Below are 26258 nucleotides of genomic sequence, written 5' to 3'. Positions count from 1 at the left end.
TTCTGCATGCATACATGTGCTTGTGTTACCTTCATCAGCATGAATCTGAGCACGACTGGGACGCAGCGACCAAGATAAAAACCAGATGACTGTCAGACACACAGGACTGGACAAAAGGCCTGGCATCTAAAAAGAGAGGGGGGGGGGGGGGGGGCGAACAAGGAGTTATTTTAATAACATCAGGAACAGCAGCATTATCATCGTCGCCATCATCATATTGAGTACATTTTGTACAATGTTCAGGAAAAACAGCCTAAATTTATCTTTTTTTCTGTCACTATAGCAACTGCATACCAATGTGCAAATTGTTCAGTGGCGACAGGTTGCAGGTAGTCATTGCACAAATCAGGACGTGCCTGCTTTTCCTTCTCATTGCAAATTCTTTGTTGGTCAAGACGACTGATAGCGTCCATCTCTCACGAGTGAAATTGTTAGTGCGCGTCTGTCAAAATTAAAAACACATTTTCCATAAAAGAAACGAGGGAAAATATTTTGGAAATGATTTTTTTTTGTTGTTTTCACTGGCTTCACTTCTCCCAGAAACTCCGGGAAAAGTGAAGTTTTAGTTCCACTTGTGCTGGAGAACAGACCCGTCTTCCAGTTCTGTACTGTAAATCAATTGAACACATTTCTTATATAATCTAACCAAGATGTGCACGCTGTTAAGAGCACAGGCCAGTGGAGTAGGTATAGTAAAAGTGGACTTGTTAATAATAATTATGCTACGGTCTGCTGGTTGAATAGAATAAAGCTACACTAGCATGGCGAAACATCAGCATGCTGGCCTGTTCACAATGACTGCTAACATGCATTCCTGGAAGAATTTCTAAGCACACACAGATACAATGGCATTTTGACTATTATATGTGCAGACAGGGAGGCATCATGAAACCATTAAAATATTACATATACAATTCTTCCAACTGAGTACAGAACATGTAATTAACAGATCAGACCCATATGCTGTAGCAGGAAAAAAAAAAAGAAAAAAAAAAACACGAAATTGACTTTCAGTTGGAAATATTCTGTACATTACAGCATATAAAACAGGATATAAATATATTCCATAAACACGATATATACATGATGTAAAGATGAAATAAACACTTCCTCTCTGTCATGGACTGTGATGTGATGTTGCTGACCTTTAACCTCAAGAGACATTTATAACAGAAAGCTGTATTCATAAGGATCACTGACAATCTGAAACTGTGTGTGTGTGTATGTGTGTGTTCGCGCTACACTCTGTTTCACTCACGCATGCACACACACACACACACACACCCACACACACAGGACTTAGTTTCCTTATTCCATTAACTATTAATGTACCCTCAAGCTGATCTGATTAAAGCTCATAACATATAAACGTGACAGTTGAACTCTTGACATTAGAAACTCCTGCATGTGTGTGTGTGTGTGTGTGTGTGTGTGTGTGTGTGTGTGTGAGAGAGAGAGAGAATCTGAGCAAGACTAAAAAAAGCTCTATGGATGTGATAAAGAGGGAGAGACGATGTGGCGTGTGTGTTTGTGAGCAGTAAAACCCAAAGTCAGACAGACTTATCTTTCCTCTGGTGCCACTCCTCTTTATAGAGCTGCACCTGAGATATCCTCATCAGAAACTTATCGCCATTGCACCTCCTTGGTGACGGAGGCCGATTAAAGGGCCATAAAATGCTTTCAGTGTTACAGTGCATGAAAGATGTACAAAATAAAACACAATAGACATGCAATACATGGGAGGGGGGGGTCATAGAAAGACAAGGTGAGAGATCAGTTTAAAGTGTGGTTAAAAAGATGAGGTTTTAAATGGGATGTCAAAGCCCCAAACTGTCAGATGATGGCAGAATGGGATACCAAAAAGAGGATTGTGGTTTTTAAAAATGACAGTAAGACACTGAGAGTGAAAATCAGAACGACTGGGGAAAAAAAGAAAGCTATAAATGTAGGAAAAAGAAAAGAGCCAGAAAAAAAGAAAGAAAAGGAAGCCAGAAGTGACGCAGAGCTCACGCTGTGCTGCTCCAAACATGTATTAAAACATTAATCAGTGTGTGTTTGTTATGTGACTCTAATACTCCTATTGACTGACTTTAAGTGTGTGGTGGCTACGCTGACGTCAAACCTGAAAAAGCTGCGAATGAAACTCAGTTATCAACTTTCCAGCCAACAGCTATCATGCAGCAAAGCCAAAGCAAGTAGTGCTTTATAGCACTTTGAAACATGCTCATTTCTCTGAGGCTACTCATTGTTCTGCTCCATCTTTTCAACTGTTCAACGACAAGTTTCTACACAGACAGAGTGCAGTGTTTTGTGCAGGTTGACCAATAGTCTGATGAGTCAGCACAAAGCCGTAAGAGCTCGCTGATTTTACTTGTACAGAATTTCTTTCAGCATCAAACAAAGCTCGGCGTCACAAAGAGCAAAATGGAGGACGAGTGATAAGTTAGGAGGCAGAGAATCACATAATTTCTTTAATATCACCAGTGAGTGTGGTGTGAAGTCTTCTAACATGAACACATAAGGTGTGCAGAGAGGAGAGTGGTTGGATGAATTAATCTCCTCCCACTGCGATGGAGGTTTTTCTTGTTCCTTGATGTAGCCCACTATGACACACTCAAGTAGAGAAGCCCACACAAGGCCAAATATGATGCTTTCACTGATTCCATTTCATGTAAATTCTAAATACCACTGACATTTTTTCAGACAGTTTGTCTTGAGTATGAGCTGTTGCACACAAAGGGAAAAGCTTCTTTGCCTTACAGGTTTAGTTTTCTTTTTTAATCGCACTGCCCATTTTTTAAACATTTTAAATTACACAGTCACTGTTCATGTTTGCATCCATTCACAGCAAAGGGTCTGAGATCAGAATTTCCTTTCCCAAGACTTTTTCTTTCCATTTTCTTTGCATACAGGCAAGGTTTTGGGTCACCGTGTGGAGCAGCACAGGATCACAAAGATTATTCTGAAGACTGACAGCAAGCCATGCAGCGCTTTACAGCTTTATTCCTTCTCTGGTGGTCACAGAGACAAAGAACAGTTGGCTGTGGGTATTCTTATTTGAGACCGGGCCTCAAATGTCATTAATTGACAGCTACAGCATACAAAAAATGGAAGCGAGGTGTTTCAACGCCAAATGCCAAAGAGTGAGACGGCTTCTTCGGTTTTACTTGCTTTAAACAAGGAGCTGCCAAAACACATGCAATAAAAAGACATAGTTTGATGGCATCATGAAGGAGCTGGGATCATGGGAGTGGTTGCCTTCATTGTTAAACAACCGCCACTGCAGTCGAAAACGACGTGACTCAGGCAGTATTAGTTTCGTTCACATTAAGTATATTTGCCTCACTTCCTTTTGCGTCTCCTTGGCTTCACAATGCAGATTTTGTTTAATTACCTTACAGATCACTACCATGACAGCAGTGTGAGATACTGGACGCCACAAATACAATGCCTACCGACCAAAAACCTTAAAACCTCCAGTGTGGCTGGGAGACAAAACCTGTACCCTCTGTTTCTTGGCATCTCTGTATGCATGTCTCCGCCGCCAAACATATCATCAGTTTGTTTAAACCGTTAAATAAATATAATCAGGAGAACTTTTCATCAGGAGAACAAGGTGTCTGATTCATACAAGTGCTGTGAGGCTGCCAGAGTCTAAACAACGGCGACAGTGTGTTTGCTGAAATTTAGACACTGATTAACGGAGCTGTAGGTGCATTTCAGATTCTGATAACTGGAGTGAAATAATGAGGATGATGATGTGACAGTTGTGCAAGTCAAATGGGATGATGACTTTAAACATCAGGAAGGAAACGCTGGCAAGCAAAAGAAAGGCAGGAAAACTGAGAGGAGCAAAAACAGTAAGCATATCAATCACTGAGCGACACACACGCACACTAGCGATGTGTGATGGTGTCAGAACACCTGTGTCTATTGTTTTCTATGGCATTTATTTAGCTGCACACAAGCCTGTGAATTGGGTTTATTTAGAATATGTGTACATACTTGAAAGAGACAGATTTCTATTTGGAGTTAAGCAACCTTCGCAAATTTTCCTTTTTCATATTCATATCAAGCCCTTCCCTTTCTTTGGTCAAATATGTTTTCTATCACTTTTCACACTAACTCAGTTGAAGGTTAAAAAGTTTGATCCCGCTAAATAAAACACACCGTTAACAACTTAACCGCGGTGGGAAAAGTATCAGGGGCTCATCTATTATCACACCATTTGTCTTAAATCACACTGGCCCGGCTTTCAAAACATATTTTAGCAATTAAAGAGCAAAATGCACATGTGGCACGTTACTGCATACACATCGATCAATGGATAGTGGATTTCATCACCTCCTTTTCCAGTGAAGTTTTGCATGTGCTGCTGCCAAAAAACTGATGAAGAAAACGGTGCAGTTGAGACTGAGGCCACGGCCACATCATGTATAGGGATATTTTGCAAAGTGAAGATTCTACTTGTTTGCACGCAAAACAGCATTTTTGGTCACTAAACCTGGGATTTAAAAAAAAAAATGCCTCCTAAAGAATTTCTTTATAAAACAGCAGGGTTGGGAAATGATGATGTCATCACTTCAATTCATGCATGCCCATCGCTGCGTCGTATAATGAGCATGCTTTTGAAACAATGGCAGACGACTGGTTAGTTTATGTTTAGTGTCAGACAGGCCTAAAGTAACTACAGTTAAATAAAAAATTGGCTACTTGTTTTTAAGTTAGAAAAAAAAATAAGGGCACAACTAACGCTCAGAAGGTTCTTCTCTGGTATTTGATGTATCATTGATTGACTTTATCGCCATCAAGACTGATCAAGACTAAAGACAGTGGCTCACATAATTATAATCAAACATGCTCACAGAGTTCTTGAAAACTTCATAGGGCAGCAGAGATAACCTCTGGCTCCACCGGTGTCTTCTGATGTAGCAGGGCAGTGCTACATTCACCACGATGGCACTGCAACTTCACACTCAGCGCACTCAGCAAATTCAGACCTCGCTGACGCCTGTCTCCCTCGTTTGCTTACATTCCTCTTCCTCTCTCCATCCCTCCCTTCATGCTTTCTTAAGCCTCTTTACATTCAGTACATTCTGTACCTGCGACCCAGCTGGTGCACTGGTCAACTCTTTATTTACATGGACACAGGACTTTACGGCCCAGTGAGGTCCAAGTAGGATTTTTAATGCAGTACGTATAAATGCACTCCAGTTCCTTTAAGGAATTCTTAATCTTTCGAGACTGAATACCAAACAGCTAGAAAAAAGTAGGCTGTAGATTGCTGTTACAATGGGCTCCAATGACATCCAATGAAGACATCTAAATGTCCATAGATACTTCAAACTGTTTGAGAACCATTTTCTACATCTCCAAATCCACTTTACCAATAAATTGTTGACTTCAGTATTTTCAGTACAGTATTTAGCTGCGTTGTGGAGAAACTACTTGGGACAATATATGGATCACCAGCAGAGTGCATCATGCTACAGGAGTGGTCTGAAAAGTTTCTCACATGTTATCATGTGTTTTGAGTCTACAGGTGTTGAGTTTGTGACACTCAAAAGATTTTGGCTGGAGAATTCTTTCACGAGAAAAACGAGAACCTCCATGTAGCAAATCTAAAATGGCAGAGTAACAGTTAGGGTAATGCATCATTGCTGGGTCTTATACTGACTGTGAGTGGGAAATGACCTTTGTACGCATAAATGCATAAGTAGAATTTGTTTTGTTTGTTCATTGTATCCTTTAGCAATCCCTCTGGTGAATGAGCAGTAAATATTTATGGATGAGGTTTAATTTGGTTAAGGGAAAATTGATTCAGATGCTTGTCTGCAAAGCTAAGCCTGGTGGTTAATCCCAAGGACACTTTTTTTTTTTTTTTTCCTGCTATTCACCATTTTCAGTCTGCGTCGCTTAGTTTTTAGACCTCGATGTGCACCCCCCACCCCCACCCCCTTCTGCTCTGCAGCCAGTCCTTGGCAACGGTTTCAACCCCTCTGATGCCAGAACTTTCAAGGTTAAGTAAGCATATTTATGTCATACTTTATAATGGCTTACCCTCTTCCCTTTCCTGCTCTCTTTCAGAGTAACTGCAGATCAGAAACTGCAGGCCGCATCTTCCACTACCTTTGCCTTCACTCCCATGTAATTTTTCCATTTGCTCTCTTATCTCTACCTTCCCCTCACCATCTTTAGAGGTCTATTTTCTCCCTCCCTGCCTGTGTTTTCCTGCACAGGCACTCTTTATTTTCCACTTCTGATGCCAGACAGTACAAGGTCCAGTCAACATATTTACACAAAGGTTTTCTAATTCTCCTTCCCAGGAGAACAATGCTGTTCCCTGAGAGCAAAGTGCTAATCTGTCCTCCCACCTCTAAGCAACATGTTCCTGCTCATACTGGAGCGTCAGTTGACCTGTTGCATAAGATTTTTTTTTTTTTTTGCTCTGCTGTATCTGTATGATGGGTCTGTTCTAAGTGTCGATTATGGCAAAAGTCACAATCACGTTTATCGGGGGCAATATCGTGATCATGATTATTTAACACGATTGCTCATTGACTTTAGAAACATGCATTGACTGAACTAAAAATGGATTTCCTTGAAAGAAAATACAAAATGTTGAAAATAACAACGCCTGGCTGAGAGTCAGTTTGGACTTTTAGGGAGGGGCAAAACAGCCATAAAGGAAAGAGGTGTGCTGCGTTAAGAGCTGTTGTTTTATCTTGATTATCTTACTTTCATAAACACTGGAAGTCAAAATTAGAATTGAAAACGTATTTGATTCATCACTCTGCCCTGGGTTCAGCCCAAACATTTGGAGCTATTACTGGCAGATGGCCACGTTAGAGGACCATCTAACCAGTATATTTTATCCCAAACCGTGCTCCCTCAGCCAAAGAAAAGACCAAACCTGGGATCGTAGCTTAGAAACCTTGAATGCAATCTCTCTGTTTAGCTTTTGTGATTTGAGAATATGTTATTCATCTCCCCTTTGACTTTTTTTGTGTGTTCAGGGGAAAATGAACCATTTCTTTCTGATTCCAAGTACACACGTTGAAGGTTCAAATGTTGGTGCAGCCGCCTGCAGGAGTGTTTCTTTGGTCTTATCTATCAGAGGGAGCCATTTGGAAGTTTTGAGACACAACTGAGGAGAGAAAAAACAAGAAGAGAAAAGCTTCATTCTTTTCTGCTGTGTGAGAATAAACTTTTTCTTGTGTTGCAACAGAAACTAAACTAGTGAAAGCACAGCCAAGCTTAGTCCTCAGCCTATCAACGGCATAACGAAACTCCGGGGAAGCCACACTGCTACTGGAATCTCTACAAGCCTGGTATTACCACAAACCACTTTGCTCAGCAGCTGGAGGAGGTCTTTCTGAAGCAGAATGTGAAAAACCGCACTTTCATCCAGTGTAAACACGTCCATAGTTGGCTATGGTGCCCCAAAGGAATCAAGGTACCTCCAAGGTGGTTAGGAATGAAATTCTTATCCTCATTTTGCCTTTTAGTTAGAGAAAAATAACTCTCTCATGCAAAATAGCCACCATGTTAGACATTACCACTGCCAAAAGAAGACTAACAATGTTAAGGACCTCTATGAGTGTCTCAAATTTCAACATCCTTTCTTTCCATAGGTGTGTGTGTGTGTGTGTGTGTGTGTGTGCGTGCGTGTGTGTGCGCGTCTGACTGCAAGCCTATTCTCTGACTCACCCCCACCCGTCACCTTTCTACTGTAATTCTTACAGCTAGAACCAGAATAGACAGGGGAATGTAGCCATGGATATTGTCACCAGGATGCGCCCATGGTGCAAGCATTCCCACATGCAAAGAGATGCAAAACAACAGCGAAGACCCAAATACACAATATGTTCTTGATGCTAAAATTGCTCCTATTTTTGTTTATCCACACCAGCACCACTACCAGACTCATTAAAAATAAACGCTAGACCAGAACAATCAGAAAATCTTGGGTGAAAAACATTCCTTCCGAGCCAAGAGAGATCACGAGGTCAAGGGTGAAAGCCGAGGAATCCTGGCAAACAATAACTGTGCCTCGAAGCACTGGAAAAAGATCAATCAGAAACAGGAGCGCTGAGGAAAGACAGAAGGAGAATGGTTTCATTTTTTCAAGTGCAAATCTGAAGTTGATGATAAAAAGGACTTGATGGTTAAAAGAGGTGTGCGCACATTGATGATGAGCAATCCGATCCAAACGGGCTCTCTTTTAGCCAGTCCTCTCTGTGGCAGCACAATCCCACATGGTGACTCACTCACACTCTGGCATGCCACTGCACATTCAGTCAGCTTTACAAGAGAAGAAGGAAGACAGTGAGAGGGAAGAAAGACAGAGAAAAGGGAAAAAACGAGTGAGGGGGGAGGGGGAAAGGGCAGAAGACATGGGGCTTAAAAACAAAATGAACAGATGGGTGGGAATGCGTAGTTAAGAGTTAAAAAATTCAGATAAAACGGGCGTATAAAAACACGCACAAAGATCTCTGAAGTCAGATTAAAGCCTATTCAGTCAAATTAGCCTCTGTAACGTTTTCCACACACACACACAGACACACACACAGACACACACACAGACACACACACAGACACACACACACTCTGATTACAGGATGTCCTCGTCTCATTAGGATTTATGTCATAAATTAAAGATTAACAAAGACTGATGTTTAATTTAGCATACTGCTTACACAACCTGGTCATCAGTGTGTATACGTGTGTGTATTTGTGCGTGTGTCTGTGTGGGTACCTGCGCTCAAGACTAAGCAAATGATGACAAGTTGAGGGAGAACTGAACCTAAGTGGTACAAGTGCAAGTGTGTGTGTGCGTGCGCGCATACGTGCACTAAACCAACAACACATGGAGGTCAAGCCAAGACGGTGGGAGCAGGCTACAATAGCTCTGGTGTTTACCCAGTTCACTATAGCAACCACTGCACACCCTGTCCATCTGACCTTTCCAGGCGATAACAACACTGCTGACTGACATGTGTGCGCGTGTGTGTGTTTGTGTGTTTGTGTGTTCCATATGTGAAGCTCTTCAGCACAAGCAGGGCCTCCTGTGTGTTAGTGGACATATGTGTCTTCCTCCATATGAAGTTGTTAGTGGGACATAGAGACACATGCAGTGTGTAAATGCCATCCTGAATAACAAACCCCTTTGACAGCCCGTCAATATTCAGAAATGTATTGATATTTAATAATAACATCAAAATGAAGAAAATAAATCATTCAAGAACCTAAGTGAATCTTTTAAAATGTTAAAAAAAACCTTACTAGATTTTAGTTAAACCATACAGGCTTTTTTTTATTTGGGGTCATTTGTGTTTTCTCCCTCTACTTTCTATGACTTGAACCATCTGTGTGAGAACATAAAAACAGGCTATATACAGTTCACTTATATCGAATATGTTTAAAGTGATCCGTTCTTTTTTAAATTTCGGAGGGGAAGATCTTTAAAACCCGAAAGCCATAAGCCTTAATTATATACCATAGATGGTCCAGATGAAAATAGCTCACAGTGTTTTACGTCTTTCTGCCTCTACTGTCTTTCTCTTTCTCTTTCTCTTTCATGGCCTGTTGCACTTTCAGCTGCTATTTTGATTCTGTTTGACCTTTGTCTCTGTCCCTCTTTGAGATATTCTACATGAAGCCTGAGCACCTGCTCTTGACTACATGCTTATCGTCCCATCAGAAAGGCGTTAACACAGGAGAAATGGAGGAAAGATGGGCCGCTACACACAAGACAGCAACAGATCACACAATATCTGTTTTTGTCCAAACCCTAACATATTTTTTCCATTTCTGTGTCCAGTTCAGTTAAACCAAATGACAAAAAGCTGTGCAAATATGCTTAATAAGTACACAAGGTACATAATTCCCCAGTGGAAGAATTAAGTATGAATTAAGGCTGATGTGTCCATGTTGAGCCTGTTCACCCAGCAGGACCATCTGATGGACTGCTGAGCTGACGGCCAACACTTTGGCCGAATGGTTGCTCAGACTACGGTATCTGGCATTCTGACAATCAACTGAAGCCCCACTAGATGTTAGTTTTCTTTACAAATTCTTACATTTGGTTGGTCCGGGCTCACTGGGCACACACAGTGTACAGCAACATAAAAGTTAACCGATACGGAACAGCTGTTGAGAGTTCAAATCAAAGAGGAAGAAAACCACAGAGGATAACAGATACACGATGAGAAGGATAAATGTTGATCGCATCCAGCAGACAGAGGCGGTGAAAGGGTTCAGTGAGGCTATGAAATCATCTAAAGTGGACAGGTCTCGGGTGCACGTGAGGTAAAGGAACAGCTGAAGTGGAAAAATGAGAGGTCGTGCTCCTGAGGAGGATGAGGAAGGATCAGAAGCAAAGGAAACCTGTTATATCTGGCCAGGCAGAGAGGAGATACAGACACAGATCGAGAGCTGCAACAAACCGTCATTTTCATTCTCCATTAATCTGTTGATCATTTTCTCAATTAATCAATTGTTTGTTTGGTTTGTGCACAACCCAAAGATATTCACTTTACTGTCACTGAGGAGTAAAGAATCAATAAATATTCACATGCATATGTGTAGCCTAAACAACATACGTTATAAGCATTTTGCAAATCAAACACAGCATTCACCTCGAGTCGGGCTTAACTCAATAGTACTGTTAATCTGCTTTCTGTCATCTCTTACAGTAATAATACAGGCATACTGTTTTACAGAATTCTGCTTTCCATATAAATGATTCTGAGCAAATTGTACTTAAGTCTGACAAAATGCGTTATATAACTTTAGTCTGTTGGCAAACTGCAAGAATAATGCAGCATAATACTGCCCGCCGCGACAAGCACTGCGAGTATGAATACATAATGTTGGACTTCTGCAATGGCTCCAACCATGACACATGGAGGATAGACGGGCCTATATAAATACCTTAGGCCATGGTTAAGACTGAAAACAGAAAAACAGACCCTACAGAATCTAACCCTTGCCAGTACTATCTAGCGGTCGAGCTGCTGGTCGAGCTGCTAGGCTCGCTTCCAACTTTTGCCCGAGCCTAAGCACACACGGAGTAATGGCTGCCATGTGTGTACAGAGATAGCACCCAGCCAATCCACAGACCAAGGCCTGAGTGTGCATGTGTGTCTGTGTGTGTGTGTGTGTGTGTGTGTGTGTGTGTGTGTGTGTGTGTGTGTGTGTGAGAGAGAGAGAGAGAGAGAGAGAGAGAGAGAGGGTGAGAATATTATTTAAGTAATTATATGTTCGGCGATCAGAAACACAAAAGTGCTTTTGGCTCGTTATTGAAAGAAGAATTTTCCTTGTTAGTAATTTCAATACTTGGCACCAGTATCACAAACCTGTGCTGTGTGCAAGTGTGGCCGTGTGTGTGCAGCGGCAGCATCTTGGCCTTAGCTCTACAACGCTGGAATTTCCTCCAGCTCTGCCGCCAGGGCAAGATGGCTACCATATGCCAGCTATTCACACACAGGCAAGCGCACACACACACACACACACACACACACACACAGTTGAATGAAGACCACAATCCAGCTAGCATACAAGTTTGTAATACTGAAGCCAACCTCACATATAAACAAACACACATTGAAATGCATAATGGAGTGAAGGCTGAACTAAACACACACACACACACACACACACACACACACACACACACATCTCTGAGCCAGTTATTTATACCCACACGGATTTGTCCGGGAACATTTGTGTTTGTGATCGTGCGTGTGGATAAAGGATGTGAAGCCATGGACACACTACACAGACCATGAAGTGCCGCGCGCACACGCACACACATGCACCAGAGGAGAGTTCACACTTGTCCATTTACACCTCAATCAAGTGAATCTTTGTTTCGTTTTTTTTTTCAGTTCTGTTATGCAATGGATATCATGCTGAGTTCACAAAAGCTTTTCCAGTTTGATCAATCAAATCAAATAAACACGAAAAGGCACACATGTAATGCACGTAGCCAGCGTAAATGTTTAAAGGAGAATGCTCAACCCATACTTTTTCTATTGCTTCATTTAATCTGTAATCAGTTTTCATCTGCGTATGATTCGCCTCCATACATTTGGTGACGTCATTTTGGCTTTTTTGGGAACATAATTGCGTCTCTGTTTGCATGCTTCCTTGATTTGTTTATATGCTGTATCTGCCACAATTTAATAAAACATTTGGTCACAATAATAATAAAAAAGAATTGGTAATGACTCTGGCGGGAAAAGCAGGAGCCGTTTTATAAGCACTCTGACTCCAGTGTATTTTGGGTATCAAGCTGCAGACCGGCATAAATCTTGCTGCTCTTTCACACTTTGAACAACTTAATTATGGCTTGCTCAGTACAGATTATAACTTATGTGTGATACTCTGCGTGCATGTTGTTAGCAGTTTAACTAGTATCTTTCATTCCAATATTTTGGTCTCTTTGAGAGCACTGTAAATTGAACATCTTCTCTTACATGAAAAACAGTTTGAAGGTGCAATCTTGGGCTCTAGGAAATTGTTAGTGAAATGTTTCACTCTCTTCTGATATTTTAGAGACTAGAAAATAGTAAATTGCAGCCCAAAAAACGACTTGTTTTTGGTGGGAAAAAATTACAAAAACTCCAGAGGTGCTAATCTGAATGTAACTTTTATCCAAGTATCAACTTCATACTGAAATGAATCTGACCTTCGCCACACTGAACCACTGTTTGGCAAGGAAACAAGGACGTATCTGACGGACTGCTCTGATGACCAAACAAAAGTTCAGCTCACGTTGGATGTTTTCAGGCCAAACCTGCTGATCACGCACCAGCTGAATATCTTTGATCCTTCTCTCTCCTCTGTCGGGCATGTGCGGACATTTGGTGACTTGTGTGTGCCGTACTAGATACAACTGCTTAACCCCAATCACGGACAGACAACCTTCGATTGCCTGCATGCTGAAGGTTTTTTTTTATTACACTGCTTAGGAGGGATCTTTGAAAAAATAACACTCTCTGCTGCCAGACAGTACCATAGTAAACACTACCATGTGGTAATGCAAACCACAGCCAGGATTCTGAATCTACAGTGTCCTGTACACAGAACCACAGTAGTACTGAAAAAGAAGATCTGAAGAAGCTCTGGGGACTTCTAGACAGTAAAAGACTGGCGAAGTCACACTCCTAACCACAGAGGATCAGTAGCTAAATCTCCTCAGAAAATTGCAAACTGTTTGCTGGCAGAAAAAACATACCATTACTGTAAAACTGCACCAAAAAAGCAAACTTGAGAGGTAAGCTTATATGGAAAGAAAGCTATTCATAACAATTTTGATGGCAACTGACAAATACAACAACTCCATGTCCAAACTGTCAAGGAACTGTAACCCTTGATCTGACTTAAATCATTTATTGACGTCCTTGTGCTCTACTAATATTAGCAACTCCGCTTTGTGAATTAGCTGAGGAGGCTCAGTTCAGACGACAAACCTGAGTCATGAATCACCTTTTTTTTTTTTTTACAGTTTACAGAACAATGTTTGATCTCCAGAACTGATGTGACTTCTGTGACCTAGAGAGACCGGTTTTATGTATTTCCAATGAGATGTCCAATTTTTTTAAAGTCTGCATTTAAAACTGCACATTTAAGCCAAGACATTTTGTTCCAGCCTAGTGGCTCTCAAGCACTCCCGCAAGAGCGCCAAAGCGCCGCAAACAGAGCGGCCAAACAGATGTTCTCCTGGACAATTTCTTGGCTGCCAATGTTGAGTCATGGCGAAGCTTCATCTGGATGTGTAACAGAACACATAAGTCAAAGTTCAGTTTTAGGGTCACACTGCTTGAATCCTCTGAGATGAATGTCTTGCAACATTCTGTAAAGTCATTGTTTTGATGCTTTACACATATTTAAATTGTTATCCTTTGCACCATATCGTGCCAACTATGTGCTTGCGTATTAGGTGTGTGACTGTCATTAGTCTGTTTTATAACTTCAGTTTTAAATTGGGTAATACTGTCAGTTCTCCTTTTTTACTTGCTATGCAACTGTTTATGGCACTTTCTGTGTGTACAACCACCTGCAACACTATGAATACTTCCAAGTAGAGGATATAAATGATATGGGAGGCTCTTCTAGCTGTGGTTTCACATTGGCATTCCCCAAACAGAAGATGCTAGTTGTAGTCACGGTATTAATTGGACAAGCATGGGTTGGCTGACAGTAAACACCTGCACCTCATGCTCTTTGAAAAAGGCTGAGGCGCAGTTAATTAGGAATAAGAATGTTAACCAAACCAGCTATAGAAAAGCAAAAGTTCTGCTGACATTTGTTTACAAGCTCTGGTTTTCTTGTAAACGTACAAAGTGGACCTAAATGAACCAAGTGCAAAAAGGTGACAAAGGAAACTTTTCCACAAACAAAGTCAACTGTGGATGTGATCTCACCTCTCAACATGTTTGGCTGTGTTTAACTATGCTTAACTGTTTGGACTACATTCAACTGGAGTCAGCTGGCAGTACCAGAATATTACCGTAAACCGCAGCACTTTATAACTGTGGTTTGGAAAATTCCATAACGATAGTGTCCTAGTTAAGACTCCCAGTCATCTGTATACTCAACTAAACATGTGTCAATGGATTTACCACTGCGTCTTGATAAATCGCACAGCCTATGAGCGAGTGTGTGACTGCTCTTGTACGTTCTTATTTCGCGAGTCCAATTCATGCCTTTTGGTTCAGTACCTGAAATGTAAGAGAATGGTTTGAATCAGCACTGCTGGTAGCCAGAGGAAGATGATGGCCCAACAAACATCTGCTCTGTGTGAGCCAATGACAGGCTCTTTAAACATACACCCACCAACCCACCCACATCTGCTCTCTGTTATCCAACAAGGCCTTACACACAGAAACAGAGCCACAAGCACACATACACACATCTATGCTGTGTGATCAATTACTAGGCCTGCACAGCCAACCCATCATCAGAAACAGAAAGAGAAACAAACAAAAAGTAAATTAGAAAAATTCAACAATGATACAGACAGGCAGCAACCAAAAGATGGCAAGGAGGGACAAATAACTAAAATTTTTAATACTTTGGCGATTAGTATTGTGGAACTGTGATTCTCTTGCTGAGATGACAATAATTGCTCTCTGTTCTAACCAAACAAACAGCTGACAACTGACCGTGATAGACAGATCAGCCGTGTGTCAGCTGATGACTTATTGTCAGAGCCTAAAAAATATATATGTATCGAATGCATGAAAACAGACACACACGCAAACACTCACACGCATATGCTGTTGATGATAGCTGTACCAAACTCGGTCCAAGTCAATAAGCCAGCAGGTTGGCTGGCCAACTAACTCTGCCCAGTTCTGCTTTGCCGCACTCCTCTGATGATCTGCTGTGTGAGTTGTGAGCTTGTGCATTTCTGTGTGTGTGCCTGTATGTGTGTGTGTGTCTCTGTGTGTGCGTGCACGCGCGCGGAAAAGCGCGTCCGCGTACATTTGACTGGCGCCATGCTACTGCTGGGAGCAATTATAAAGACATGAAGCAGATAGTCGAAGATTACTGTTTTATGCAACACTGCGAAACACACACGAGCATGAATATACACAAAAATATGATAAACTGGGTTGTCTGTGTCATTACAATAAGACAAATTAATTCAAACTCAGGGGGACTCACATTATGCCTCTCTTGCTCCAACAAACTAACCAGTGAAGGAAAAACACAGCTGAAATAATTAAAACCTCATTTTATCACTGAACCTTCAATGATGCAATTTCTGCCAAAAATCTCATCCCTTCTCAATGTCATGACTCAGTCAAATCAAAACACACAGACACATACAAACATAATTACGCATCATCATTTTCTACAATATCCAACTTCCTGTTTATATCGTCAGAACCGTAGCGCGAAAAATGCCTTCATATTCATTCCCCAAATCCATGACAATTAGCTTTTTGACAACATAATTTATTCAATGCTCATAGAGAGTATACATTTACAGCAGCATAGCTCTTCTACTCCTGAAATGTTGAAACTGTCTTCTACCTTCTCATATATTTGTGGACATACAGGCAGAGAAGCCAAACAATTTCAGGTATCACTCACATGCCAAACAAGTGTAAACCCACCCTGACGTCAACCATTGTGCTCTACTGCCTTGAAGCCTTGAGTTTAGCATTACGGCCTTCATCATCTTGGTTTGGAGCCAAAAGTGGCCATATTTGGATGAGAGGGTGAAGCTGTCATGGATATGCATTGTTACGTCTCTAACCTGACTGAGAACCCCAGGACTCATCATGGCAGCAGAATAATGATCACAAGGTAACCACACCCTAAAGCATGCCCTGTTTTTTATTGTCTATTTTACTCTAAATAGGACCGTAATTTACTAAATGAACATAATGCCGTGTTGAAGAATACTTGACAATACTAGAACATAAATGTATTTTAAACTCTTCAGGAAACTGTTTATTGAGGTAATAAATCAAGTGAGGCGTAGGGTAATTTCCTCATGTTCCATCTTCTTCCTGGAACCAGTGGAGTCGCCCCCTGCAGGCCTCAGAAAGAATGCAGGTTTAAGACATTTCTGCATTCGCTTCACTTTTCAGACCCGGAAGCATTTTTGAAAAGTCTGACTAATTCTGACAATTCTGATAATGTGACATATCTAGCTAAGACATGCAGTGACAATGCTAAGTGTGTAATTAAAAGGAGTTAAACATCAGAGGAGGGAAAGACTGAAAAATAGATAAACAATAAAATTATAGTACAGTATAATATAGTAAAAAAAACAAATTTTCTCTTCAAAGCACTGCTATATTGGCGTGTGTGTGTTTGTGTGTGCACAAGGTCTTGTGTGTTTCAAGTTCACCAACAGATAACCTTTAACACAGCTGCCAAAGAGCTTTGGCCATATGTTCAGAAGATGGGAAAAACATGCGAGACACATATCCCTACATTACACAAACGTGTTAAGACATGCATGCACACACACACACACACACACACGCATAGAAAAACCCGCCTCCCACCACCCACACACACACACACTTTGACCATCCTACACCCACACACACACGACCCCTGTTCGCTGGAACGGTGAGTCACTCTGCTGGGAACTCCATGCTTTCCCCATTACTACCGACTGGCTGACTGACTGCCCTGACATGCTGAGAGAGAGAGAGAGAGAGAGAGAGAGAGAGAGAGAGAGAAGTGAGTGAGAGAGAGAGAGAGAGGCAACAGCATGGAGATGAGAGAACGGGCTAAAAGACATGAAGAGAGAGGTACTGAGAAGAAGAAAAAAAAAAGTGAGAGAACGAAGAAATGAACCAAAAGTGAGAAAGAGAAAGCAGACAGGGTGAAATCAACTGTGTTTAATGTACCTCAGTGGTTGTTCAACTATACACAAGGGCACAGTAAAACAGTAAGTTTAACCTCCAGTCACAGCACACTCCAAACCAGAGGAAAAAACAATCCTATGAGAGCATAAAAATGAGCCATGTTTTCTTGATTACTACTGTCTGACTGTCTGTTCAAAAATGCTGCTGGAAACAAGACAGACTGACACAGAGGTACAGAATCATCTTAATGTAATCCACGTTTTCATATAAGTGAATGCCTGCCCTGTTGGTAACAAATTTTTATAAACACAGCATTGACTGAGTGTATACACAATTCATGAAGGCATTTACATAAGGATGTTCTAAACTAAACACTTGGTGGGTCCTTCATGGACAAAATCGAGGAAGGAAGTGACCTCACATGTCCGGTGTGTTTGGAATTAATATAGAACAACTGCAGAGTGAACACTGATAGTTCGGACATATAAATACATTTTTCTATAAAATTCCTTCTTTCATTTAACAAAAGAAGCCAAAGTTCACAAATGATCCATTTTATCTGAGCATAAGCAGCTAAACAAGACCCTCACCTGAATAAAACTGCCTAAAAGTGCCAATATTTTGATTTAATCACGAGCTACAGACACCTTTCAGTCAGTCAGTACCAAAAAGAGCACTGAGGTTCCATATGCTGTTCTACAGTCACCATATACTGAGAAACCTTAACCCTAAGTATGTTGGAAAACCACCAGAACAATGAGCTTTCACACCAACAATGGAGACAAAATCTAAAAGTAAAAACAAACCAAAATAATGAGCTCTTAGCACCAAAGGAAGCAAATCAAAACCAAATGGAAAAATGGAAACAAAGAAAAAAATATCTAATAAAAACGATGGACCAAATAAGAAATCCTGCGGATAACCCTCTCTGGTACATATTGTGCTGTTATGTTTATAATTAGGGTATGTTTTCCCTTTTCAACTGTGTCAATGCAAAAAATAAGTTATAAGCATGATGAACTTGCATCACTTGACCACAGGGAGTAATTTCCTCCATGTGATTTGTGCTTTCTAAATTCTGCACTCATCATTTGGGATTTGGGATTTGATTCGTTGCAGACTGAGCAATAGAAATGAAATTGAGAGAGAGAGGAAGAAGGATAAGGGGTAGAAAGGGAGAACACAGAAAGTGTGGGAGAAAACACAAGAGAGGAGGAGGGGAGAGGTGGGACAAGTAGAAAAGAGAGGCAAACAGAGAAACTAAAGATTATAGAGAAGGATGGAAAAATCTGTATAATAAAAATATCTTTTTTTAAGGACACCTGCCTCAAATAAACCCAGTAACAAAGCAGAAAATGAACGATTTCATCTCTTTTCTGGTAAATGGGCTGAAATACGCATAAATACTGATCAGACCAGCAGGTTCACCACGGGATGAAGACTGCCCTGCACTGATTGCCTTGTGGCACTAAATAAATAAATAAATATCAGAAAAGAACGCAAATGCAGACCTGTGCACTTGAAAAAAAAGTGTTATACAAGCTAGCATTGGTGGGCTACCACATATCATTCCAAAGATCAACTGTAAACCAGCATTAAAAACAGGGGGAAAAAAAAAATGCAAATACAGTTTCGGCGGCTTGGATTTTATGCCAAGCTGAATCAAACTCTCTATGACTGGATCAGGCGAAGAGATCTCGCAGTAAAGCAAACAGCCCTCATACACTGATGCCAGACTGAGGCAAAACACAGAGCTGAGCTGCAGTGTACACTGGAGGATCTACACTAGGACTATTCAGTGAAGGCAGACAGTGGGGCAAACACACCCTATACGTGTCAGGCTGAAGCCAATACTCAAAAGCTCATCTGCGCTGTTCACTGCAGAATCTGCAGCGTGAGTATTCCAACAAAAACCAGACAGCAGAGCAAACATGTTTTCACGTGGGCTAATACAGCAGGTTTGATTTTTAATCGACAGAAAGGCGTCTGCAAGAAGAAGAAGAAAAAAAAAAGCAGCCTCATTACTGTCTCAATTATTTGCTGGAAGCAGGATGCAACACAAGCTTAACAAAGTTTCTTTCAGAATAAATGAGAGGCAAATAAAGAGAAAGTCCTCATCAGACTGTGGGGCTCTGCTGCACGGTGCACAGACCTGGCACACAAACAGCCCGCTATCCAACCCGTTTGCTTCAGATAGCGAGGCAGATAGCGGGCTGATTTACAGTGCACCGCCATCATTTGGTTTCAAAGTTTGTTGATTTAAAGGCACTCCGTGTTTGTGTGTACGTGTCTTGTGTCCGTGTGTCTCTCTCTTGAGTGATCCGGGAGACATATTAAAAAGCCTTTTTAAAGATCAAAGGTGGTATCAGAGGGAGGGAGGGAGGTTCGGATCTGTCAAACCAGAAAAAGCTGCACAAGATCTCACCCGCTCAAGGGTTAGTTTTACTTCATGACAGACAACTTCTGCAAAATATAATGTGCTAATACAATATACACTGTATGTTTATATCTTTACAAGTTAAGGAAGGTGATGTGAAGCCTTTCAGCTTTAAAGTACATGAATTAAAGGGATTGGGCATTAAAACCAAGTCAATTTTAAAAGGGCATCTTCTGAGAATTTGATATAAATACACAAATGTAACAGCAAAATGGGAGAAGTTAGTCTAACTTCGCATTTTGCTTCTTTGCTGCCCTTTTTGCTGAGATAAGTCTGAGTCCTGAGCATGTCCATCCACGGCTGTTACTGTCTCCCTCTCTAATGTTATCTAACACATTATCCTAATGTTGACCTAGGGAAAACCATCCATTAAAAATTGTGTAACTAAACAGAGTCCACATGGTCTTTAAAACAGGACACGGAGGCATGTTTCTCCTCACCATTATATTCTAATGGGGTATTCAATCTGAATTTTTGTCATATTCACAGCGTTTTTATGCTGTTCTCTGCCAAATTGAACATGTAGCAGCTGAATCCCTGCATGTACACTACGTCGACATAAAACCGCAGTTTGTTTTCACTCCCAAAAGGCTTTTCCCATAAACCTGAGGGGCACCTAGTTACAACCAGTTTGCCCCTTTTCTACCTTGGATGTTAATGTCAATAAAGAGTCCTGCCTATAAAAAATGAAGCATAGGTGCATGCAGCAAATTGATGATACTGTTGAAAAGATAGACTTTCACGTCCGAGCAGTGTTTTTGAAATGCACTGATGTCAACGCCAGCTGCTCGCCTCATTGCAACCAACCTCAACACCGGTAATAAAATTGTCTTCTAAAGAGCATTCAGTCTGGCAGAAAGTTTCCAACAAACTGCAGTTGGCAGACAACGCCATATTTAGCCAACTCTGACCAACCGCTTACTCAAAGAAAATTTGATAAAGTGTAAGTTCAGAACGCAGACATGACTCAGACCAATCATAATCAGCTACAATTTCCAAGCAATTCATCGGCCATTAATTGAACAATTCATTATGGCAGTAATATCTTTATTCATTCATTTTTTAGAAAAGACAAAAACAACTTAATTTAACCTTTACTTGTTGACTGAAATCCCAAAACTTACAAGACTATCTCATAACTAACAATGAAACATACATAAATGTGCAAGAAAGCACCCAAACAGCTTCATCTTTTAAGAATTACAGCAAATCCATGATGAATATTAATGCATCTGTGCAACTAGAGTACATGCACTGGCTAACTAAACTGAACAATATTTAGCATTTATCTGGTAACATATAGCTTGCAGTCAGATTGTAACTCTACATTTGGCCATATTTCATTGATCATTACAGCGTATTCAGATTTGTCATTCTCTCACATAACGACTGATCTCCATGTAGGGCTGCTCTTTGCAGATTATTATCTTGCAAACACCCTGCTGCTTCTGTCACATGGTATGCATCAAATCTACAGGTGCCCTAACGTAGATGCAATGCAAAACGCAATGCATTCCCGTGGCGTGGCTGAGAGTTGGCACCCACCATCAGAGAGTTCAGCTCCAGAGTGCACAGTTCAGCCCTTTTTAAATGAGAAGTCATCCTATGACATCAGGATTTTCATTAAAATATATGCTTACACTGGTAACAACTGGAAACACAGGCAAAAAAGAAAAGAAAAGAAAAGCTGCAGTGTGATGCACTCAAGAAACATCGCTCGTCTTAGCTTCCATCTCATTTGTTTCTGTCACCTGGCTGCCAAATCAGATATGATCACCATGCTCGATAACACACATTTATCCTCCTTCACGACTGCCAACGCTCCATGAAGACAACAAACACATGCAGAAGCAAGGAGGGAGGGCAGGCAAGGGTGCAGACAGATAGACAGAGAGCAAGTCAAACAATTAAAAAGCAGAGTAGGAACAGGGAGAGGAGGATTAAGAGGGATCTGGGACAAACGAAGAAGAAGGGAGGAAAAAGAGGGAAAGACGCAGCAGGTTCATACTTATCTTTCATAGATGTTCCAACAAAATTATGTAATCACAGTTACACACACACACTTAGACACACACACACGCTTGCTGCCCAGGAGACATTTTGCAACATCATAACGGACTAACACATAATTCGAAAGGACACATTTATCAATTATATATGGCCTTTGCAGTAAAAATAGTTGCCTTGTTGCAGCAAAAACACATGAACACAATGTGGTCCACAAGAACACTCCATCCACTTCTGTCTTTTTGGTACATCTCACACTTTTCAGGCTTTAGATGATGCTATTATCCAAAGCGATGAATGCTGACATTTTCCAGCAAAATTGTGGCCTCTAAAACCGAGACCACCCCCATTTAGCTGAAACTCTTGTCTAGGCAACATTAAGAGGAGTGCTGTTAGTTTGTGGCAGCCATCTACACTCCTCTCTCCTCTCCTCTGGATTATTCCTTCGAGTGTCTGCACTCAGTCGGGGCATTGTTTTCATGGTTTCAACAAACCCACATACAGGATGAGAAACAAGCTCTAGACTACTCTCTCTTTTGGAGAGTGTTCAGTGTGTTTTCATGTCAGTCAATGGATTTTTTTTCTTGTGATCATAGAAAGAAAAGGAGCCATAGAAAATCGCAAACTTCCAAACTTTGTCCTTCATCTCTAGTTTTTACGGTAACTGTGATAATAGTTAATGCCAAACTGTGTTTAACACAGAAAATTATAGTGTAAAACAAATACAACAACGTAAAAACAGTTGTTAAAGATCCCATCCAGACATGTTTTAAGACACTTAAAAACACTCTGCTTTGAACAATAATTTGCGTCTTATATGGTCTTTCCACAACAAAGTTCAATTACCTCGTTTAAACTTGAATCTCCTCTTTCTCCAACATCTAAAAAACTAAATCTATAAACATGCAAATAATGACAATTTAAAAAGTTTCACTTCTGGATATAAGATGTTTCCTATTTCACTCAAGCCCATTCTCAGTCTATGTGCGCCGGAGGTTTTGCATTTCTATATAACACTTGCGTAAGTTGCACACTATAGACGATGGCTGGCTTGAAAACTAGGTTGAATGTCACAAAGCCCTGTTGGTACGTTCAGGTGTTAAACTGAGACTAAACAAGGGCAAAGATAAAGTTTCCCTATTCAGACAAACAATAGCATCATCATTTAAGGATTTCTTTCACAGTTTTGCTTTATTCAAATAGCTAGTTCAATAAACAATTATCAAAAGGGCTGCCGATTCATTTTCTACTGATCAGCGAATCAATTCATTGTGTCATGTCTGTTACAGAGACAACCTTTTGTCCACCAAGGATACAAGCATCAACACAATTTCCATCCCATGCAAACAATATTACAAAGAAATAAATAATATGGTCACCAGAGGTCTGAATATTCAAAGCTGATTCTTCCCTTTGTGTGGTGACAGTGCTGACAAAGGCTTTTGTAAGGTTTATTTCCTCACCCAAATGCTTGCACAGACACAGTGGAAGAGTGCAACCTTAAAGCCAGCAGCTCTGTCCTTTAGCATTAAAAGGGACAGAATTATCCACACTGTCTAAAGTTTACCCACGCTGTAGTCTGCCTGAATCAAAGCCAACACTGTCACTGTCTTTAGAGTCTGGACAGATGCATTTCAGTCTGTCCAGCCCTGGTAAAAGCTGCTTACAAACCACATTTAAGGGATTAGTGATTACCAATATGTCTTTCGTACTGTAGAAGTGTTTGTTTTCATGCTAATTAACACTGAAAGCCGCTTCAGAAAAACCATACATCCAAGAGAAGTATAACTATGAAACTATTAAAGTTTGGGCTGTTTGCTAAGAGCAGTTCGATTTCAAGTCACACCAAGTTCTCTGGACTATGTAACAGGTAATGGAGACAGACATGAAACCATTATTTACACTCAACAAAGGCAGAAACATATTCCCCTTTAGCTCTCAGATCTCTTCAGTGCTTCTGAAAAGGTACCCCACTGAGACAGCAAAGTGAGTGCGCATTAATGAACCTCTTCAAATAACACGATGGTGGATCCATGTGTTCAGCTGAAGTGCTGCTTTAATTTTATGTCAGACACCAGGTTCACAAACAGAACATTTTCGGGATGGCAGTGACGGTAAATATGAACACCTGCAGGGTGGGAGTCAACAGCAAGCAGCCAAAATGCTGGTACATTTTTTTTCTTTTTTGCCACAGCAGCTTGTAAATCAATCCACAGTATTCTTCACGCTGGTTTGGCATGTGACTGCTCGTGATTTGGAGGTAGAATTTTATACCAAAAGCAATCAATGGAGTGTTTTTCCAGCACAGACTAATATTCTGCCAAGCTCTAATAATCTCCCCAGTTAGCTGTATTTTCACAGTCAACACCGCACTGGACAGAGCAGTTACATAATATATGGCTAACCTAATAGATGTTGCTTTCACTGGCAAGACTGCAGCAATATGTCAGACATGCACAGCAAATTTCATACACATATGGTCATTAATTTTTGAGATTTGGTCACACATGCATACGAACCTCATACAATCTATTCTACTTAAATTAGACGGTAAAATGGCAAAAGAAGTCAGTGGATTTTGGCCATTTAGTTTCCTGCCGTGCCAGCCTGTAGAGATCCACAGGACCATAAAGCACATTTGCATGGGAAGGAAGCACATTCTCCAAAATTTATCTTTCATGGAACTTTCTGAACATGCTGTTTTCCAGGATAGCCAATTATTCACCCAACAAGTGATAAGCATGCAGTGGAGCTGTCAGCGTCAACAACTTCCAGCCGTTTGCCACTGTAGAAATAAACCAGTAAGTGAGTACCTTTCTCTTCCTTTACATAATTAATCAAGATGTTTTTATCTTACAACATGTCTTTTTTTTGTCTTGATAGAAAGCCTGTCTCATTGAAGGGCGCTCCTCTAAATAAATAAAAAACAGACGCTGCCTTTCCAAAGGAAACTGACCCTTAATCCCTTTAAACCAGCTCTGGATAAAGCATGAGAGAAACACTGATAGGATGACAAAAACATGGTAAGTTACTTAGTGAGGGTTACTGCCACTGTCTACTGCTGGTGACCATTTTGACACTTTGACGCTGTCTATCACTGTATCTAATGTCCTTCTCGTAATAATATCAACCTTGCCTCCACAGTTTTTCTAAACTGAAATGTGTGCTTGAGATAATGTACACAGTACCATTCTCTGTATGAAGATTAACTAAACAAAAAGATAGCGGCTATTAGCAGACACAATAAACTAAAGACAATTTTGAGCTTGTGCTGTTTAGAAATGAATCCACTACGTAAGTGCAGCTTGAAATTTCATACTCCTGCAGCTTCTTCTCTTAGATCTGCTGTGATGGCACGTTAAGTCAACTACATAAATGGAAAACAAGATGACAAAAATACACCATCAACCACAATCACATCATTTTTGAGCCAGGTACTCTGATGAATACTAGGAGGTGGTGTTTGGTGCGTCTTAATAAACACAATCTTTCTCACTGTCCCCTGCTTCTGCTTTGTTGTTCAATCATCCAAGCCTCCATCATGAAAGTGCTTCACAAGTCCATCTATCACAGGCTGTGCTGTTTGGTCAGCATCACATTCAATCAATTCAAGGAAGTCCAATGTAAACTCTCCTTTGTTGGTCACAGACATAATGTAAACAGTCTCCTGCTCGGCTTTTGTGATTCCTCCAACCACACCTCAAAATTCTGCAGAGTGCAGTCTTGCTCTTAACTCCCCGTGGATAGTTTGTGCAATGCTCTGCACTATCCGCGGCCCCCCTTCAAATGAATGATATGCACCGCCGGCATTCACTCCTAGCTATTTGAATAAAGCAAAATCCATTGCATGGAGCTTGCGGTTGCTCTTCATCGAACTTGTTTTGCCATTTAGCAGGTGGGCAACTGGACTTTTCAGCCCGACTAGCTTGTTTGTTAGCAGTAGCTTGTGCCACATTCCTGTGCTCCTTACTCTTTTCATGTTTATCAAAGAATGGATTATTAAAATTCTTTCAGCCTCTATAAAACACATCTCTTCGGTCCGCTAGATGTTGATGAGAACATATCTTGCATCACATTTTGGTGCGCTGATTGTGAGCTTCAAGCCACATCTTGGAGCAACTTTTCAGTGAAAAGTCTTTTCTTCCGTTCAGTTTGATGTTTACTTCAAGAAAGCGCATGTAGAAAACAAATGGGTATTGATGACGAGTGACGGTTAGTACCTGGTGCACAAAGACACATTTTGAAACAACTGACATTACGCATTTCCAATTTTTGCGTCCCAGTTATGTGCACCCCGATTATAATTTTAAAGCACATATGATAACAGGCCAGAAAACGATGATGTTGAGATAATTCCAGAGTCTGCTGGCAAAAATAAGTTCTTCAATCTAAAACAGATGCTACAAACTTCAAATGTTTGGCATCAGTTTCCATATATGAAAGAGCAAGCATCGGGTTTCTTTACAGAG

General features: G+C 40.8%; 1 protein-coding gene across 1 annotated transcript in view; it reads right to left on the bottom strand.

Annotated features, from left to right (window-relative positions):
* Positions 1 to 26258, bottom strand: part of il11ra (interleukin 11 receptor subunit alpha) — a 44767-nt gene that overhangs the window by 13653 nt on the left and 4856 nt on the right. The window contains exon 2 of the mRNA XM_076758445.1: positions 30 to 126. Within this exon, the coding sequence (XP_076614560.1) occupies positions 30 to 126 (97 nt within the window). The remainder of the gene's footprint in view (positions 1 to 29; positions 127 to 26258) is intronic.

Source organism: Chaetodon auriga, chromosome 19 (genome assembly GCF_051107435.1).
Source record: "Chaetodon auriga isolate fChaAug3 chromosome 19, fChaAug3.hap1, whole genome shotgun sequence".
Classification (NCBI taxonomy): Eukaryota; Metazoa; Chordata; class Actinopteri; order Chaetodontiformes; family Chaetodontidae; genus Chaetodon; species Chaetodon auriga.
Note: the sequence above shows the minus strand (reverse complement) of the source record. Positions and strands in the feature narration are given on the sequence as shown.